Source organism: Phasianus colchicus, chromosome 1, assembly GCF_987193195.1.
Source record: "Phasianus colchicus chromosome 1, bPhaCol1.hap1.1, whole genome shotgun sequence".
Classification (NCBI taxonomy): domain Eukaryota; kingdom Metazoa; phylum Chordata; class Aves; order Galliformes; family Phasianidae; genus Phasianus; species Phasianus colchicus.
The window spans coordinates 89,329,268-89,349,837 of NC_143436.1; the positions used below are offsets into that span (position 1 = coordinate 89,329,268).

Consider the following 20,570-nt stretch of genomic DNA (forward strand, 5'->3'; position numbering starts at 1 on the left):
GTAAAATAAAATGGTAGAAAGACAATAATTGGTAAAAATAAGTGGATCGTAAGGATGTTATATTCCCCATCCTTATTTTACTATTATGATCAGCACAGGTTTTTTAGATGTTGAATGTTCTAAAAAAAAAAAGTTCCTGAACTTGAGGGGTTTTTTTTGGACTGATTTTTTTTTTTTCTTTTGTTGAGTTTATCCCAAAGGATTATGTAGTGTTTTCATCTGAGGGAGATGAGAAGGAATTGCAATTATAAATATGTATCTTCAAGGAAAAAAAAATAGGAAAAAAAACCTTTAAATTGATTTGATGAAACAGCCTGGAGATCTTAGGAGTTCAGTCTGAAGAGTGCTGGTCCCAATTGCTTTTCAAAGAATTGATTTTTATTTCACAAATTCAGAATAATTTTTTTTTTTTTGGGGGGGGGGGGGTTGAGAGAGAGAATGGTTGTTTTTTTTTTTTGGTTGTCGTTTGTGTAAGTGCAACTGTAAGAATTCTTCAGTTGTGGAGAAGACCAAGATCTTTATGTGCTCAGTTATTTTAGGTCCCAGTCCAACAGTGCATCTGTAATAGCAGTCTCTGAGCTACTGCAGTTGCAGGTTTGAAGCCTTACATACAGCTAATGGTGTAGGGACCTGATCCTGCACTGAAACATTTTGGCACACATCCTTGGGCATGTGCACTGTTCTGGGTAAGTTGTTGTGGCTTGGCACCAGTGAAACAATTGGTAAAGATGGATCTGATTGTGGATTCCAGTTTATAAAGCAGCGAGGTTTGTCTTGGAAATCTGATAAGGCTTGTTACTTACAGAAGCTTGTAAATTCTATAGCTTGACAGATTTACAAAGATGTTTCTCTAACAAATAGAGATGATTACATTCAGAACTTTCTTCTTTTCTCCTTAAATCATAAGGTTAAACAGTTGACAAAAGGAGGTAAGTAAGACTATAGATTAAAAATAGTACTGGTAAGTGGTGAGGTGAGGTCTTTTTCTAGTTATTACTTGAATAATGTAACTTAAAACTGCTTGGAAAATTTTCTGAACACAAGTCTGCAAAAAGTTTTTTGCAGAAAAAACATTTCAAGCAGGCATTTCAAGAGAAAGAAACACAAATCTTACCCTGACTGTTGTGGAGTACTGTTTCAGAGAGGAACCAGAATGAAGATATGCCGTGATGCTTCCTTGACCTGTACCAGGTGCTTCTGGCTCCTTAGGGATCCCACAGACTTAAGCAGAGTTAATACTGGTTGGTAACACTGGTCAGTTATCACTGCTCAGAGTGTTCAGAACCTGTGGACAACAGTGAAAAGTAGAAATAATTGGGTACTTTTCAGTCTGCTTCTGCTTAGGAAGCCAACTCAGGCTCACCAAGAAGACTTTTGATCAGGCTATGAGAACTGTCATGCCACTGTTTCCAACTGTCTTGTAGAGTAGCTCAACTCCCTGTTTATGCTTTGAGGTTGTAGGCAAGTAGGGATCTTCCTATTGAATTTCTAATATTTCAAAATATAGGACTGCTAGAGAGATAAAATGGAGATGAAAGGATTATTGTCAACACTCACTTGCACTGAATTGGTGTTTTTTGCAGTCCCGATGTTCTTCTCTAGTGCTTTGAGATGGTGTTGAGAGACTTGCAGTGGGCGTTGGATCTGAATCTGTTCTGGTGTTAGATAATAACAGTTCTTTTACTCTGTAGCCGAGGTCAGAAGGTGCCTTTGATACACCTCTGCAAATTAGAGTCTGCTGGTTTGGTGTCTTGGTACTCCAGAGCAGGGAAGGGGTTGAACCAAATGGCTCCTAACAAGGAGATGTTGATACAACAAATATACAGAGTGAGGGTAGGTGACACTGGTACCTCACTTCTATGGTGCACAGCTTGTCTTCTGCAGTCCTGATACCCCATGGATTTCCCTTTCTCCTGAGTTTTCTATGGAAGAAGAATGCATAAGGACAACTGTGAGGAATGCCTTGATGTCGTCCAGATGCAGTCAGTGCATGGGCAGAACTCAATCTGAGAAGGAATCTCAGCCCGGGTGTTATCGGAGATTGTCACAGACACTTCTGAACTTGGACTTGTAAATTAATTGTCTGGCTACTACTTTAAAAGCAAGGGGAGATAGGGGAGGAATATCAAAGCTATAGGAGGCAAACACAAGCTTGTGAGGTCATAAATTTTTTTGGTGCAGACTTGGTGCACTGCTTGACATTTTCTCATTGCTTCAATCTTTAACAGAATACATTTGTCTTATGGATGGAAGGGGGTGTTTCTGCTGTACTTCTTTTGGCTGTGGATCTGTAATCATTGGTCTTCAGTTTATTTATGAGCTACTGAGGCCTTTACTAAAGACAGTTTGCTTATAATGTTAGAAAGTACTGTTCCTCTTCTGAATCTGAAAGTTTTTTCCCCTTACCAAAGGAAATCCCAAGAAGTTCAGTTTACTACAGCTGCATCAACAGTTTATGGGCCACTCCAGCCCAGTTTTGTGACTAATGGGGTGGGGAGACCCACAGACCAACAACCCAGGAAAGGGAGAAAAAAGTGAAAAGGGTAGGGAGATGGGCCTAAAAACAAAACAACAACAACAATCTGAGGAGAAACAAATGAAATTACTAAATAAGAATCGGAATGCAGGATAACACTATAAGACAATATAAGTAGAATTGAAGCTAATAAATCAAATAAAATGAGAGAGAGCATCAAAAAACCAAAGGCCTTACTCTAATGCTGAAGGTGAGATGTCTAGTCAGGACAAACAGGAAGGCAAAAGAGAGGGCATCTTGTTATCTGCAAGCAGTTTTATCTTTCCCTTTGGATGGAAAAAGGAAACAGAACAATGCGAAGTCCTCTGGGCTGTGTGGTATGTAGTTCTTCTGAGAACTAGGTACCCAGAACTATTCATGATCCACAGAACTGGAGTATTAACTCTTTAACTCCCAGTGCACTACATGATGTTGTGATGTGGAATACTGATAACCAAAAATCATAAAACCATTGCAAATACATGACATGGTAAATCTCCACTAGATTCAGTGAAGATATCTGAGTGGGGATGTGGGACAGGGAAATGCTCTTCAAATGTCCTGTACATCTGTGACAAATTATTGAGCTCTGAGGAAAAAAAAAAAAAAAAAGCAGCAGGTTAAATTGGGTTCTTGATCAGGATTTGCAGAATTTTGGTAGTTCATTAAGTCCTCTGCATGTGATAGAGGTGAAGGGGAATGAGGAAGGGAGGAACACTAATCAGAAGCTCAAGTTGCAGCTATAAGGTGATCACACAGAACTGGATCTTTTGGAAGAACTTTACAGCAAAAACACATGTCTTGAAAGTTGAATAAATACAGAATTCCTTACAAGACTAGGATTATTATGTATGCAATAATGCACTTGACTGCAAGGATTTTCAGCCTAAAATTCATATTATTTCTACTTGGAATCTCTTTCATACGCATGAAATTTACTGCTAGTGACAATTACTTGATCATAGCGTTCATTTAAACTGAAGTGCATCTGCAAAGAACCTATCTAAAACTTAGGATTCTTGAAAGATATTTAAATATTTAAAACATCCTCCATATGATTACTAAATCCAGCCCTTCAGCTATGTAAACAATGCTAGGAATAATGAACCAGAAAATATTCAGAATAGCACAATCTCTTTCATTTTAACGCTCACCATGATGAAACACAAGGAAACTAATTCCTGAATGTTTATTTGTTGTTTTGTTGTTGGTGGTTTTTTTTTTTTACCAACTCACTGCTGAAACAAGCTTTCAGGGAAATCCATGGAGCCCCACAAGGTGGCAGGAGCTAACTGTGCTACATGTGAGCTGTGATCTGAAGGAGCGTAAAGGTAATGGATTGATTTCAGCAGTTGTCTGCATTTGGATCATGAGCAAATTAACCAGACTTCAAAAACCTACCTTGTGCTTCTGAGTAGTTTAGGCAAATGGATGAGATTCTAGCCTCAAGAACGTTCCTTCCAAAAAAATAAAAGTTATGCATTCTTACTGTGTCAACACAAAGCGCCTTCATGTTCATTCAGTGCTACTTCCTTGCTTGTAATATCACATCATTCCTGTGAATGGAAAGTGGGCTTGAAGCCCTTCAGCAACTCACAGCCATACAAGGTTCACAGTTTAACAAGTTGGCAGAAAGCATCTCTTAGTTGCAAACTCATCTTGACATCGTGGGAATGTTGATCGTGAGGACAGACACAGCATCTGGAACTGTACAAGTGAATTTCTGCTGCTTTAATGAGACAATAGAGGTGTTTTTCTTTGGAAACCAAAGTATCAAACCAGCATTAAAAATATTCAAGGTGGGGATTATTGGAAGTCATGAACATGGCTCATGCTAATTAGTGGGGTTGCTGGCCAGTATGTAGTGCATAAGGCTGAAATGCAGGGGATTTGTTTCCTCCCTTCCTGCTATCCCAATCCGCTGGCATTCCTGTTTCACTTTTTCTTTAGTTTCCGTTTACCAGCTGGTGGTCTGCTTGCTCTTGAAACATTTCTGTGATGAGGATGTGAGAAGCACCATGAAATAAAGGAGTTAATCAAGTGTTCTCATCAAAGATATGATTTGAAGGCCCTGCGGTTGTATGCTCATACTTGCTCATCGTTATCCTTGCACTTTGAGTTTTAGGTCTCTTACTGTTGCGTGATCTCTTTGGCATGCCTTAGAAATGGATTCCTCTGGACTTCCTTGATTTTAGTTGGCAGAAATAACAGTGAACAATGCAGTTAAGAAGAAAAGCTATTGCTCCTGACTCAGTGGACCGCAGAGGACTGGTTTGGAGACTTACGAATCTCTTGATTTGTGTTAGATTTTCTTTTATATCAGTCTCTACTGTTGTTTTTTTTTTTTTTTAAATGAAGGCATTTTTTGTGTATCAGCCAAGTATCTTTGGTTATTTGAGCAACCTCATTTATCTGTATGTACAATTCAGTAGGGCTAAGGCAAAAATGGGATTAGGTAGTTTTCTTAACCATTAGGCAGATACTAAGATTGGAAGTAGTTCAACTCTTATATGAAATCTCAGTTTTTCCCTTCCCAGTGATTTTCTTGTTTCTATACTGTAGGAAAAAAATAATGTAAGCATTTGTGATGGATGTATCTGGAATAGGCACCTGAGATGAACTGAGTGAATATTTTTACACACTCGTGTGTGAAATTACTTTGGTTATTTTTTTTCTAACAATGTCAGATGCAACTTAAATTAAGAACCTTTAAAACTACTCCTGGAGCAACTTAATTTTTTTTTGCACCAAGATGTAGTAAAATGGTCCAGTAAAATATCTGCACCTTGCTTGAATGACAGGGATACGGGAATGTAAAGATGGATGTTCACAGCAACTGTTGTGAAGTGGCAGCATATTTCATTATCTCACCAAAATACAAACCTGAGTAATTTTATTGGATGCATTCAGATATTCAGATATTTATTATTTTAAAGTGAAAATTGTCAGATTCCAATGATTGCGCTCCTCACCTGCCTTAAGTTTGAAAGGATTTTTAGTTCTTACATAAACATCCTGAAATAATGATTAGAAAAGTTTGGGAAAAAAAAAAGGCAAATATTCAGCTACTTGATGAACTCCTGACTGAAACCTGTTATATACAGTTAGAGAGTGTACAGTTCACACAGTTACATGCCAGTAGCACTGGGCTGACTGTCAGCTGTGAATTATTAAGCAGTTACAGCCTGCTGAAGCAAACTTTGTTGTATTTGACCAAAAAGTTCAGAAACAACTGACATGTCAGTGAGATGCCTCATTCCTATAACGACTCAGTGGGAAGCAACAGCTCACTTCTGCAATACTGGGGGGGGGGAACCACATGCACTTATGTGTACGTAGGATGGAAGAAATCAGTTTTTAAATAAAAGATTATGTGCTGCCAAGGTATTGCTGTACAATAAGATTTTAAAGTTTTGTTCCTGTATACCACAACCCTATGAACCTTGATGGGCTTGGCAGAGCGTATTTTTCCACTGCGTATTCAGAGTGTATGGCAAGGTCAAGTTTGGTTACTTTTCTTTACTGACAAAAAGTTGGTGGTTGTGGCAGCACCAGGGTTGGAAAGAGCAACTGTAATTTGATCACAGCCAGTACAGAGAAAGACTTCAGAGTGTATAGCAACATCTTAGTGGCCAGAACGGTAGCTTCCTATGGAATAGTAGGAGCTGCATGGTGTTTCTCAGCTGTGATTTAAAAAAAAATAAGTAACAGTTAAAAATAAAATGTCACTGGAGATTTTTGCTTGGTGGTGTACTCAAAATTGTTACAATAAACTGGACAGCCTCACAGTTTGGCAACTGATCCTATTGCTGTGTAGCGATTAACTGGTAGTTAATCATAATATTACTAGGGGAGATAGGGATGAGGGGTGGAGAAGACTTCACAGGATGTGTGCTTTTCCAGAATAAATATATGTTTCCAGGAAACCTGGAGTCTTCTCTCCATATCTGCCAAACTCTGTCTTTAATGTCTCAACTGTTCTGTTGATCTTAGTTAATTCAGGGACAATTGAAGCCATCCCATTCACTAGATCCCCTACTGAGGTGTTGACTGCTTTCTCTTCTCCATGAACTCCTTGGGAATGCAGCACATTGCTGGCCTCTGTTAAATGCCCAACACAACTAAGGAGTCCAGCCAGGGAAAAACTGGCAAATATACTGCCTATTTACTAACAAGGATAAGAATTGTCTGTATCCCTCCCAAGTGTGTCTTATAGTTGGATTTGAGGAATTTTGACTTGTAGGGAGCTGACTGTGCAGTACTCAGGCTCTTTTCAGAAAGTCAAAGAAATCTTTGCTACCTTAAAAGCACCTTCTTCAACTGTAGGATTTTTAAGTCCAACCTGGCATAATATCAGACTCTAAGGATACGTCTACATTGCAGACTGTTTTGTTTTGTAGTTGCCCTAGTGTGCTTTTAAATAAGGTAGAACAAGAATCAGAAGTGGTTTGGCATCGATAGCATGGAGCTGTGTACTCAGTAATTTAACTTGTATTGAGTAAGGGTGAATTAGTGCATGTGGAGTGCTGGGCTGCTGCAGCTGGTTCTCCTCATACTGGGCTGGTTGGTTTAAATTAGGTTCAGGTGCCTAAGAGCTCAGGGCTGCTGCAGTTGGGGCCATATGCAAGGAGAACATGTCATGGACATCCCTTTAAAGAAACTAAGTCTGGTTAGGTAGCATTAATAGCTTTTCCTACACTGGCAAGTTGCAAATCCTGTTTATGGATTTCTTTTATAGCACTAGGTGTTGAAAACAGTACTTTCCCTTGGGAAATTATTATTCAATTAACTTGGTATTTGTTTTGATATTAGGATTTGTTGTGGTTGTTGAAAGTGCAAACTTGTTGGAGATGACCTCTATCAGAGGGCCTGTTTTATGGGTTTTATATGAGTGAAGGAGGCATGGAGGGACCACTATATTACTATTTGGTTCTTAGGGTAGAATCTTTACACTGCTTTCCCACCTTTCCTTACAGATATACTAACTAGAAACTGAAGTTCTTAAAGTATGTGAAATGTTTTAGGAGTACAACTAAGTCAATGGTGCAGCCTAGTTGCCTGTATGTATCTCAGCCATCTAGGCCTTGCCAATCAGTGTAGTGTCTTGGAGGTGTTGCCGTTTGCTTTTACAATTCATGTTGATCTTTCAGCTCATTGAAGGAAGTCAGGTACATCCACATGACAAGAAGCTGTCAATGTGGTAACTGTTTTGTGCTCGTGTGCTTGGGCCAGGCTTTGCATTCCTGCACCAGCATCATCCTCCAAGACTGCATAGCATTATCTTTCCACTCTCTTACAGAAAAGAAGTGGAGTTTTTGTGTGAATGGCCATTATTATTAAACTACATTCAACTTCAGGAGTGTGGGACAGATGCAGGAATAGGAGAATTTATGTCACTGGAAAGCCATTATTTTACCCTAACAACTTAAGTGTGTGTTGCTTTCCTGCGTAGATCAAGGATGTAAACTGGATCTGTAAGACATTACATTTTTGGTATCGGGTGGCCTGGCTTAAATTAGTGGTTTTTCTTTCTGCCAATCGAAACAAAGGAAAGTGTGAATAAGAAAAAGGCCAATATATAGATATAGCTACTGTTCTTAAGTTACATAAGCAGCAGCTGATATCCAGGTTGGGATCTGTGTTCCTTGTGTTCATGGTGGAGAGACGAGAAGAGACCTATCTCTTCTGTAATGTCCCATAGGTGTGTTTTAGGTTTGAGTGCAGGAAAACAGTGATTTCCTTTGATGATGAAGATGTTTGCTGTATTTAGGTGTGCATCAGTTAGCACTTTTCATAGTGTAATGAGTTTTGATAGCTCAAATACTGAAGATGCTTTTGTTTAAAAAAAAAAAAAAAAGGTTTTGCAGAGCTTTTTTCCATGTTTGAAATAAAACATCAGTTTTGAATGTTAGTAATCTGTTCTATGTTTTTATATAGTAATGATAACGGTTGCATAATAGAATATTTTTTTAAACTTTATATTCACGCATGAACACTGGTGAGATAACCACAGACCAGAGAATAATGCTTTTATTATTATTATTTTTTGATTGAATGAGAAAAATGACTCAGTATGCTGATGAAATGCAGAGAAACTCATGATTAAAGAAGAACAGGTGGTAGCCTCCGATTCACAAGTCAGGATTTGGTGTCAGGTCTCTGGATATGAGTGGACATTATCAGGAGAAATACTAAAGCAAACGCCTGCTCTAGTGCATGAAGCTGTAAGCAGCATTTATTACTGTGTTGCTTTTAAAGGGAGCTCGGTATTAGCCAGGGCTAATTAATGGCTTTGCAGGAACACCTGGAGTTCAGTTTGTTCATGATGATCGTGAGGAAGTTGCGGTTGGTGAAAACAAAAGAGCAGCTGAAGGCTGCTCTCACCTCATCGTGATGACGATCATCTTGTCAGTCCACTGTGGTGGCTGGCCCTTGGCCATGGTGGTGATGGCTGTGGCCATGGGCAGGCTGGCTATCACCACAGGAGTTTTGTCACAAAGAGGATGCTTGTGCTGCCCTTAGAGCTGTGAGGGGGCCAGGGCCAAGGATGCCCCAGGCAAGAGGCAAGGCTGTGTGGAGAGAGGCAGTTGTTTGTTAAAGTACTGGGAGGATGCCTCCAGGCTTGGACGGTATTGCTCTTGGTGAAACTGAGCGAGAATGGTCTCCCCACTAGCTGAGTTGCCCAGCTTGCCATCCCAGGCAGTGAATTCATGGAAGAAAATGTTGCCCCGATGTGCTGAGGCAAGTTGATGGCCCACCTGTAGGTACTTGACTTTGCCTCTATGCTCCCTAATCTCTTCCTGTGCCTACAGGTATCTGTAAGGTTTCTGTCAGATTTGACAGCAATGGATCATAGGTTACAGCCCAACATGAAGCTAGGTTTTAGGATTTTGGCAAATGCGGTAGTGGTGGGACCAGAAAATCTGATTTCTCATAGCTCTGGCTCTGGAAGTCTTGTGTTGCACTTGATCACTGCCTTAATAATTAACACTCAAATATGTGCCAAATTCAGGCAAGCCAATACTGTAGGCTGAAAAGAATCACAGTGCATGTGTCTGGCATGCAGGACGCAGGCTGCAACAATGGTATTACAGCATTTCAATAAAATAACTTAGATTTGAGAGATTTGTTTTAAAATGTATGAAAATTTGAATTCAATGACACAGTTAGTGAATGAAATGTGAGGCTGAAGGAAGTTTTTCCTTTAAAGATTACAGTATTTATCCTGATCATTAAAGTATTCCATGAAAACAACTAAACATACTCTAAAGGAAGTCATTCACACAAGTAGTTGTGTGTAGTGGCTGTTTCAAATTGGGCTTGATGCTTTATCACAATTAGCTTTCCATTTAGGAGGAAAGATAGGAAGCCTCAAACTTAATTCAAGTGAGTGGATTTAAATAGCTTTCCTTACAACTGTTCTTTGAGACTCTGTATCTCTTTTAAGAATATGCTTAGAGAGAATTGCAACAGCACATCTTGGACAGAAAGCAGATTTTATTGTTTTTAAAAAACAAGTAAGTATATCTTTCTAATAAATAGTTTCTGATTGGAGATCTCAAAGATGCTACTAATGCCATTTTCTCTCCAAAAGTCTATTTTGCATTTTAATCTCACAAAGAGCAGCTTTTTATTTACTTAACTATTTAGAGAGCAAAACAAGACAAAACCCTCTTAATTATAAGGAACTTTCATATTGGAGTTGTGGGGGTTTTGTGCTTGCAGGTAATACGTGCTTTTACATCATGAGGAGTAAACTTCTGCATCTGTAAAGTTCCCCAGATCATTGTAGTAATAAAGCTGAAGAGGGGACAGATGTGTTAGGATTTTGTTTTCCTATATTGTGCAGAGTATCCTGATGCCTTCTGCACAGCAGAGAGGAACAGGGATTTCTCCTCTTGAAATAATGATGTGGGGGGGAGGGTGGAGAAGAGAGAGCATGCTGCTGGTGGTAAGATTTTGGGCTTTGGTATTTAATGCATTATGAATATGTGATATTTGTACCAGAAGTTGTTCTGACACTTGTGAGTGTGTGTAGCTTGTAATGGAGAAGAGCTTCCTGGTGATGCAGCTATGCTGTTGCATACATGCTGTTAGTATACTACATAGCTTAGAAAGCTTTTGTGTGTACACATGCATATGTGAAAATATTTGATAAAACTTCCAAGCAATGCTAGATTTCAGGAGTCATTAAGCTGGTATTTCTGCTGTTTCTGAATAAACGAGTTATTGATGGTGTTTTTTGGGATGTTTTATGAATGCAGCTGAATTCATTGTCTGTTGAGTGCTACATGAACCATGCAGTATTGCAGAATGATGTAAGTAAGTGTTGGACTGGGAAATTGTATCCATTTCAAATTGAGTAGTGAGTTTGTTTAGAATTAGTGATTAATATTGTATTTCTTCATGATACTGGGATAAAATGTGGAGCTTCAGTGGAGATCATAATTTATTGATATTACTGCAAACTCTGTGTGTATACATGAACACAACTCTCGTGAATTTTATAGGAGGCAAGGTTAACTCATATTGCAAACGTGATTAAGCAAAGAATTATAAGACTCTTGTGCTTCTTAACTGATGGTCACTTCCAGATAATGTTTTTAAGCATTTTATACATACACTCTTAATCTTTGTTTGTTCCCCTTTGCTGTTATATTTCCTTCCCGGTTAGCAGGAGAAAACTTTCAACCATACAAGATCCATCAGTTTTATACTTTCCTTTTCGCATCTTTTTTTATCAGGTCTTCCCCATCTTCATGTCAAAGTAATTTTAATGCTTATAAAGTAGCAGAATAACAGGCCATGGGAAGCCATCTTTTCAGCCCAGGAGAAGTATTGATGGAGCAAGTAAACTTGTGACCAAACTACCTCTATTTTATTGCTTTTTTATTTTATTTATTTGTTAACAAATAGAGAGATAACTTGATGCCTAATCCTTACCTGTCTTTAATTTAGGAGTGGGAAATTGAAATGAGAGCTGAGAAATTGTCAAATGCAAGTGAATTTTAACAACTGTCTTTCAAGCAATATAAAACCTTAAGTTAATAGTGGAATCATACGGAACAACTACTTTTTGAGGTTGTATGAGTTTCTAAGAGCATATGAGTTGAATGCACAAGAACACATACAACTTTCTACTTCCTATATCAATGCCTTCTTTCTCATGTGGGTTTTTATTCTGACTAGCAGATGCAGGATGTCTATATAATCCCTTTCGATGACCATTTACAAGCTTTCAAAATCTTGTGCTCTCCCTGCAAAAAGAAAATTGACACAATTTAAGGTAGTAAGTTTTCAAATTTTTGCTACTTCAAAAACACTGGAGGAAAAAAAAAAAAAAAAGAGCCAGTAAATATATGACAGGCTTAAATTCTTTTATGAGGCATCCAGCTCTGGACTTGTCTTCTTAATTACTTTTACAGACCCCATAGAAAATAATGACTGCAGCATAAAAATTGCTGACCTAATGCTATGTCTGAAGGCAGAGACCTCTGGATAGGACAGTAATACTAGCTAGCAAAGACAATGACAGAAGTCAAAGTGTTTGGTAGTGTTAAACACAAACTGTTTAACTTTGAAATGACTTTTACAGTCTTGGTCCTGAAATCCTACAAGCGGTGAACTTTGATTTAAAATGTATTTGTTATTTTGATGACCTCAGTCAAGGCAATCTGGGATGGGCAAAGATGCAGAGAAATCATTATTTGGAAGTACAAGCAGATGTTGCCCTAGGTTCTCAAGGAAATTTCTTACGTAAAAAGACAGTTTAAAAACAAAATGGAGCTTTCTGTATTGAAAACAACATAATACTTCAGCTGGTGTTTCTCCAGCTTTTTTGTTGTATGACCTGTTGTCTTAGGGATAAGACTCTTTCAGTATTAAAAGCCTGAGCTGTATTGATAGAGGAGGGTCTTCCAGAACACTTAAAAATGGTTTGCAAAACAAGCAATAGTAAGTTGTTTACAGACAACAGTTGTTTACACAATAAGAGGCCATGGGGAGACCTCACTATGGCCTTCCAGTATTTGAAAGGAGCATATAAACAAGAGGGGGAAAGGCAGGGTGGGTAGTGATAGGATAAGGGGGAATGGTTTTAAACTGAGACAGGGGAGGTTTAGGTTAGATATTAGGAGGAAGTTTTTCACTCAGAGTGTGGTGACACACTGGAACAGGTTGCCCAAGGAGGTTGTGGATGCCCCATCCCTGGAGGCATTGAAGGCCAGGCTGGATGTGGCTCTGGGCAGCCTGGTCTGGTGGTTGGTGACCCTGCACATAGCAGGGGGGTTGAAACTAGATGATCACTGTGGTCCTTTTCAACCCAGGCCATTCTATGATTCTATGATATGAGAATTTTTAGTTTGTTTACTAAAAGAGAGTTTTATTAAGTCAAGATAAAGCATATCTTTTATTTCAACATGATCTGTGAGCTCATATATTGGTGATGATTTTTATTTACTAAAAAAAACTTTTTTTTTTTTTTTTTTAAGTTTTTCTGGTGTTTTTTAGGTTTCTGGAACAGATTGCCTGTCATGTTGAGTGCCAGAGATTTGCCTTTGGTATCTATTGAAATACTCTTGACTGGTGTAGATGTATACTTGAAGTGAAGGCAGGAGGAAGGAGGCCATTGCGCTACCAACAGAGGCCGATATTTGTCGGAACTGACCGGTGTGCTTTCAAAAACAAATCACAGTTTGAATAGTGAAGAATAAACATTTCTCTCTGCTGTGGAATCTGTTCTGCAAAGCAGAGGTAGGAAATGATTTCTGTGAAATAGTTACAGTAAGCCTGGGATAGGATATGGCCAGGAGAGCTCTCTGGTGGACTCCCATAGCTGTGATGAGTGTGCTGCACTAGTGTTGGTTCAGGAGTATCTTTTTGCTTCTCTCTGAAGTTGCGTTCTTGCCTGCTGATTTGCCTACGTGCCACCTCCAGGACAGCACCCTTGCAGTACTTGTGGGTTCTGAGTTCTGGTACTCATTAAATCTGCTGAGATGAGTGTGTAAATTATGTTTCTGATTCTGATATAATTCTGGCTTCAAGCTACATCTGTTTCCTTAGTGAGGAAGCAGATGTACGTCACTTTAGTGCTAATAGTTTATATTAGAATAGCTAAGCTCTCCTGGGATTGAAGCCAGTATCTCGGTGCACGCAGAGTAAGGTGGGTAGCTGCCCAACTACATGTACGTTAGTGCAGAAATGGCATTGAGATTAAAGTAGCTGGGGTCTGGCCTGTGCTCTGTCCTTTGCAGGTTGAGCCAGTAAAAGCAAGGCATTAGGTGGCAGACTGATGGCTGAAAGTCAGATGCCAGGTGCTAGGTGATGATCAGTTACGTCTGCTCCTTTGTGTTTGCAAGTTACAGGCTAGCTACGCTTGCTTGCTGAAGAGAACAGGATTTGCGGTTCAGACTATAGGAAATAGTTCGAAACGGACAGAAAGGAAGCAGAATGCAGTGAATTAGAAGCAAAAGCAACACAAAACAAGCAGTCGTGAAATGCTTTGTTAGAAGTTGCCAGGTTTCTTTCCCCTCTGGAATGGGATCTCCCAGATGCGCATTAAAGGTGCCTGGCAGGTTCCTGCTCTGAGCAGATGAGGAAGTAGAGGAAAGACACGGTAAAGAGCGAACTGCCCGGCCGTCCTGCTTCCCTTTTCCCTTCTCCCCTCAGCAGCAGCACAGAGGCCTTAAGGCAGGGCTTTAAATGATTGTCTGGGCTTCCCTCTGCCAGCCTGTTTCCCCGGCTGGCACCTATTGAGCCGTTCGGCTCCTCCGTTTCCACTCGCGTTTCCGCAGCGCCGTGGCGAGGCGCTCCCCGAGGCCGGCGGACGGCCGTGTGACGTGCCTTGGGCTGGCACGCTGCGAGGCCGCGCCGTCTGCCCGCGCTGCCAGAAGGGAGCACGGAGCGAGCGAGCCCGGGCCGCGCTCCGCCCCGCCGGCGCTGCTGAGGTCAGCTTCCTGCTGCTCGCCTGCCTCCCGACGCCGCTTCTCCTCCCTGAAAGAGTGCGAGATTTGCCCGAATCCGAAGCTGGTTCGTACGGGTGGCTGCCCGGCCGGGCAGGAGATAGCGCGGCGATAGCGTGGCGTTGCGCAGGGGACGTGGGCAGGCAGCAATGGTAGGCGGGCTGCCGCGCTGCCCTGCGAGACCCGTGACCTGGCGGACGCGGGAGGTGAGTGCCAGTTCTGCCGTGTTTGTGTGTCCGGGGCTCTCGGAGCCGAAACCCACCCGGGCTCGGTAACAGGAAACCAGCAGCAATGTCGCTGCGCTCCCGGTTGAGATGCTGCTGCTACTCCCGCTGACAGCGTAACGGAGTACGCTCAGGAAGTGATGGGCTTCCCTGCAGCAAAGGACTGTGGTCAATAAAAGTTTATAGTGTGTAAATTTGTTTTTCTTTCACTGAAAAGCGTTGATAAGTACGGCACAAATATAGCTACAAAGGGTGGATGATGAAGGTAAAGTTCACTCTCGATGACTTACGGTAGACAAATGCTCGGGATCTTTCACAACCTTCAGATAGGTTGAATAGTGCCAGAAAGGGACTTTGTAGTGATTTAGTTATGTCTATAGATCTAGAATAATGTGGTATACAAAAAGGGATAAAACTAATCATGTAACTTGTGGAAATAAAAATTGCAGGTAGGAAAAACAAAAAGCTGCTGAGCATCACTTAGAATGGAGGCCAGGTTGTCTGAGAAAAATTACATTGCTTGGAAAATAACTCAGCAAAAGTAAAAGGGTGATTCATGAGAAAAGTGTTTTCAGACCGTATTTTTTTCCCCAATACTTTATTTATTTTTTTTCTTTAAGTTGTGAAGAATATAACTACCACAGGCTTATTAACCAACTTTCAGTTTTTTAAACAGGCAAGCTGATTCCCTGTGTGCCTTCTAATGGAGCTCTAAAATCCACAGCAGGTGTCATTTTGCTCTTCATTTTGCATCATAACACCCTTCATTTGCCATCTTTTCATGACGGCACTCGAACGGTCAGATTTACGGGACCACGTTGTTCTTTCTGATAGCGGTGCTGTGGGCGGTTTTGCAGTGGATGCTTTGTAAGAAGCTGGGTGCTACCAAGTGCAACTGGGGTAGGTCAGCCAGGTGTTGGGCGATGCCTTCACAGATCTCACTGCTCCTCAGGTGACAAAAGGAAGAAGTGAAGAGTCCTGTGGAGGACATGATGCGGCCCAGGCTCTGAGGCCTGACATCAGTGCGTACCTCTGGAATAGCTGTTTTCTGTGATGCAGAGTTTACTTCATCAGTTATGTTTGTACTGAAACAAATGTTGTCTTTTATCAGGACAAGGAGGAATATTTTTTGCCGGAATATTATTAAACCAGGTTTGTGCCTTGAAGGTAACAGCTTACCTATAGTTAGACATGTAAAGCCAAAGGAAAAACAGTCTACGTTTATTGTCCAGTCAGTGGCTGCCACTGGGGGTGCTTGGGAAGAACATTTTAGGAAGTAATGATAAAAGTTTCCAATCATGTGTGGCCCTGTATCTTTTGTTTGCTTTCAGGCACCAGGGATGCTATACTCCATGGTGCGTTCTGAAAATCCATAGCTTCTAAACCTTCTTGCTATAGAGCGTGCTCAAGAAACTAACCCTGTGTGATGTCGTGGCTTGGAGGGATGGCACCATGGTTAATGATGCCTTATTCTCTGGTTGTGGTCAGCATGTTAGAAAGATTATATGCTTTTGTAGTTCAGAGTATCAATATGGTTAAACTGCTGAAGTTTTCAGATGGGCCATTTCCTCAACTTTTACTTGCCAAATTTACCTTGCTTTTACTCGCATTTTGCCAGGCATAATGTCAAGCATCAAGCCCAGCTGCTGTTGGACTGCAGTGCTGTTTGTCCTTACTGTTAGAATTGTCATTCTAATGCATGGGAAGCTGCTGTAAAAATTCAGCCTGTTTCAACAGAGCTGTGGGCTCCTACCAGTGGTTCTAAATCCCGTGCCTATTAATGATTTGGCAGTCTTGCCCACAAGTGGGATCACATTGTTTGCTACCTCTGTTGCGTTTTGGCAAGCTGGTGTTCTGTTAGCTTGTGGTCAGTAGTTACTTTATTTTGGGATGCACTGAAGGGTCATGGGGGTGTTCTATCTGTAAGTTTGACCCTTTCTTGTCAGAGAGATTGAAGGGATAATGAGAAGTTCTCTCTATTTGTAGATGTGAAGAGAAGAGCAAGGGTTGTATCTTCAGGGTTTTTTCACTTTCAGTTCATTCTGTGTGTAATGCTGACTCCATCTTCAGTGCAGATAGAAGATGCAATGAATAGTCTGAACTACAGCTCCCTGGTGAAGAAGTGAATTAAACTAATTTGACAGAGGTAATGGTGAAATATCACATCTGAATGGCTGCACTGTTAGGGAAAGAAACAACTCTAGCTCAGCTGCTTGCACCCTACCCCATGTTGTCATGCTAGTTTTCCTGCACTTGTGTTTAATGCACTGGGATGGAGAACTGACTGTAGTTAAAATTGGTGGTGTTTGGCAGCTTAACTTCTGTCCACCAAAGATTGAACAAACCACAGTGGAAGCAAGACAGGGTCATGGCTGCTTCCGCCTACAGAGTAGGCTTAAGCTGACTTCAGTGTTTGTCACGCAGGAGACTTAAGTGCAGGCAGATAAAATGCAAGAGAGGAGGTATCCCTGGAAATTGGCTACTACTGTCAATATATACTTTGTTTGTTTGTTTGTTTAACTGGGGATATGTGTGCATCTTTTAAATGTGATTTTTTTTTTTGCAGCCAGGATAGTTTCCAGTCTAGATAGCATCAGCTAGTCACTGATACTGATGATAGCATGCCTCAGTTGTGATGCTGTTTTATCTTTCTCCCTTTCCTGATGTAGGTGCTGCATTGCATAGCATTCCTCCATGTCACCCAGCTTAATACAGTACGCTATGCTATACTCAAAGTAAATCAATAAATAAATCATGCGGGATTTTGGTGACTGTGTTGATTGGTGAATTTAACAAGGTTGCTTAGTCTGGATGCAAAATACCAGTTTCTGTGAGATTCAGGTGCTGTTAAGTCTGCAGTGCCCAGGGTTGCTGTGAGATGCTCGTGCAGTGGGTTACTCTGAGGCAGGGTATATCCAAAAGAGAAGGTGTTTTTTCCTCCGTTGGCCTGTAAGAAGAGTATCTATGTATGGCTGGTTCTTTAATGTTGTGTTTGTTTATTTTTAAATAGCGGGGTGGTTGTTTTTGCCTGCATGTGATTTGTGGAGTTTGGGAAGTTTTTGTTAGTGACTTTCAAGCTTTTGTTATAGGTGTTAAGGGCAAAAAGCTGCAACAGATATTTCTATGGGAATTCCCCAGGACTGCGTGTTGGCTGGGATAGTCGAACATTACATCTCAAGATCCTATTTTGAGATTCACTAGTGTGGGCTTGTGGGTTTGTTCAGAGCCTTCTTACCCTCAGCGAGACTCCGTGCAAGTAGGGGAATCTGCACTCGTGGATTTGGACGGGGGATTAAAGGATTGATGTTTGTTTTGGTTGGAAGTTGCTCCTAGTAGAATTGAGAGTTGAAACTATCATCTCTATTCTTTCACTTGCACCAAAATCTAGAGTACCTGGCACTTCAGGATGTGATGCACGTGCACTTTTATTGGGGTCCTGTGAATGCCTGTTTTTGCTCGTGGGGAGATGGGGGATGATGCCCCATAGGGCAGTAACAAGGGGCACTGCTAACACTGTAGTGCTGGTATCAGCACAGGCAAAGGGTGCTGGCAGCAGCCTGTTCTATGTGCAGGATCGGCCTCCAGCCTGGTGCGCTGTGCTGCTGTGGGATGCAGTCCATCTTCCTGATGGCCAGCTAAGCTGAGGGGAAACCCTGGTACAATCTGAGAGAGGGTTTTAGGATGTGAAACGTGATTATGAAGAAAATGACTTCCTTCCAATAGTCACCCCAAACAATTCTGCCAGAACCATCGTGTGCGTTTCTAACTAGAGTGAGCTCGATCGACTGCAGAGCAGAGATACTCAAAATGGATCCCTCCCCTTTCATCTGTTACATAGTTATTCCAATATGAAGTGGTTTTTTATCACATGGGGAGGTTAAAATGTTTTCAAATTGAAGTGGTATCTTTATGCCGATGTTCAAGCGAAACATTTGTTTCCCAAACTAGCAATTCAAAAGTGAAACTGTTCGTAAGAGAAGTGAAAATAATTTAATTGAGTTTTCCTGTTCCCAGCTGGCAACGAGAATGCATGTTTTTAAAGTGATGGTAATGTAGCTAAATGTTCCATGCTCTGCTAAACTACTTTCTTCTTGTAACTATTGATGCCCCTTGCAGCTTGTTGATATGTGGGGTAACTGGGCAATAGAACTAAGGCATGTAAATGCCTGGGAGTTGCTCAGGTGCAAATGCAGACAAGTTCCATCACGGCCTGTGTGAATTGACAGCTATCTCAGTCACCAGTACTACTTCCTGTGTTGGTGGAACTCACTCAAGAAGTAGGTTCTGGTTATTCAGGGTCAATATGCAGTTCCTTGGGTTTATGCTATTTTCTGCTACTTTAGGGTTGTAAGAAGGCAGCCATTTGAAAATCATTTTTTTAATTTTTTAATTATTTTTTTTTAGCACTACGTCTGAGGTTTTCACTACTCTTTTGTTGTCCTTGGTTTATATTTCAAGTGGGTAAGGCTGTGGTAGAGACTTTTAGAGAGATGATGGGCTTCTACTGAATGTCCTTTTGAGTCTTTAACAGTTTCCACTAAGCTCTGATAATTCTCAGTTTCTACCTGGAAAAATTTGCTGTAGGAATGACATCTCCTGCCAGGTGAATGCCTGCTGAGATGAGACATGCAAATTGATGCATTGGTGAAACGGTGGTTAGGCAGAGGAGAAAGAGCTGAGTTTTCAGAGACAGTGAGTACATTTAAAATATTACTAGTAATTTGCAGTGTTGCTTCTGATTAAACTTCCTGCAGCATGGATTGATAAATTCATGTAAAATTAGATAAATCCTCTGCAGTGATCACCTTTGAGAGGTATTTCAGCTTGTGCTGTAGGCCAACAAGCTGAGGAATGGCACCAGGTCAGCGCCCATTGAGAATGACATCTGATAACTGATATCATTCAAGTGATTTCTGCTGAGTAACTAATGCACAAAGAGAGATAATCTTGAGATGCTTAGGCTTCAGTCAGTAATGTGTTTGTCTTAAGATTGCCAGCCTTCTTGAATCATACTTGGAAAGAGTATTGGAAATTTATGTCATCTCTATAAGAGGAATGTAGTATGTTTGCTATGTGCAACATCCCTGACTAAGGTAGCAGTTACTCTGCTAACCAGAGCTGCAAGGTAGTCTGTGGTAAGACTGTCAAGAAGGATTGCAACCTTGCTTTGGAACAATCAATGTAAGAAACCTTTCATTAAAGAGAAGTCTTGCCAATCCAAGTGTTTGCAGTTCTATCCAAATACAGCCATGTTTTAATCTTTGAATTAAGAGGTAGAATTGTCTGAAAGATCTTTGCACTTCAGTTTCTATGTGTGAAGGAAGGTAGGTATTGGAGAGTGGCTTTTGTATTACTTCTGCAATTTGACTTTTTATTCTAATGCTACAATTCCATGTGGCTATTTCGCAAGCCAACCTGCTACGTTGGTGTTTGTTTGCTTTTTTTCATTAAAAAAAAAAAAAGCCTATATGCATACACAAAAACATGGATACATATAAAATGATGTGTGCATTTATTTTGCAGAAGTAGGACAAAGTGGGCTTGAAATACTTTCAGTGCTCCTCACTGATCTTATGCATGGTTTTACCGGTGTGAAGCAGGGAAGCATGACTTGGCCTGAGACGGTACCCTTCAGTAGACCTGCAGTGAAATTGCAGTTCTGCTGCAGAACTGTTTTCTAGCTTCCAGGCATCGCCATGACTCAGCCCCAGAGCAATGAGTGGCAAGAAGAAGCTCTTGGTGATTTCCCACCTTTCAGCCAAAAATGTACCTTTCTTCTCCAAGACCCCTGCACGTAGTGATCTGACCAACACTGGATTTGTTAGACCAGTGAACAGGTGAGACAGAGATGCTGTCTGTGGGGATCAGAAG

General features: G+C 40.9%; 1 protein-coding gene across 12 annotated transcripts in view; it reads left to right on the forward strand.

The window, feature by feature from the left end:
* The window catches only part of BBX (BBX high mobility group box domain containing), a 141,535-nt gene that overhangs the window by 17,326 nt on the left and 103,639 nt on the right, over positions 1 to 20,570 (forward strand). For 2 of the 12 annotated variants that reach the window (XM_031613215.2, XM_090151937.1), the window contains exon 1: positions 13,015 to 14,681. The exons of the other annotated variants lie outside the window; for them this stretch is intronic. In XM_031613215.2, coding sequence (XP_031469075.2) covers positions 14,625 to 14,681 — 57 coding nt within the window. In that variant the 5' untranslated portion in view covers positions 13,015 to 14,624. Of the gene's footprint in view, positions 1 to 13,014; positions 14,682 to 20,570 lie in introns of those variants that run through there. 12 annotated transcript variants of the gene reach the window in all.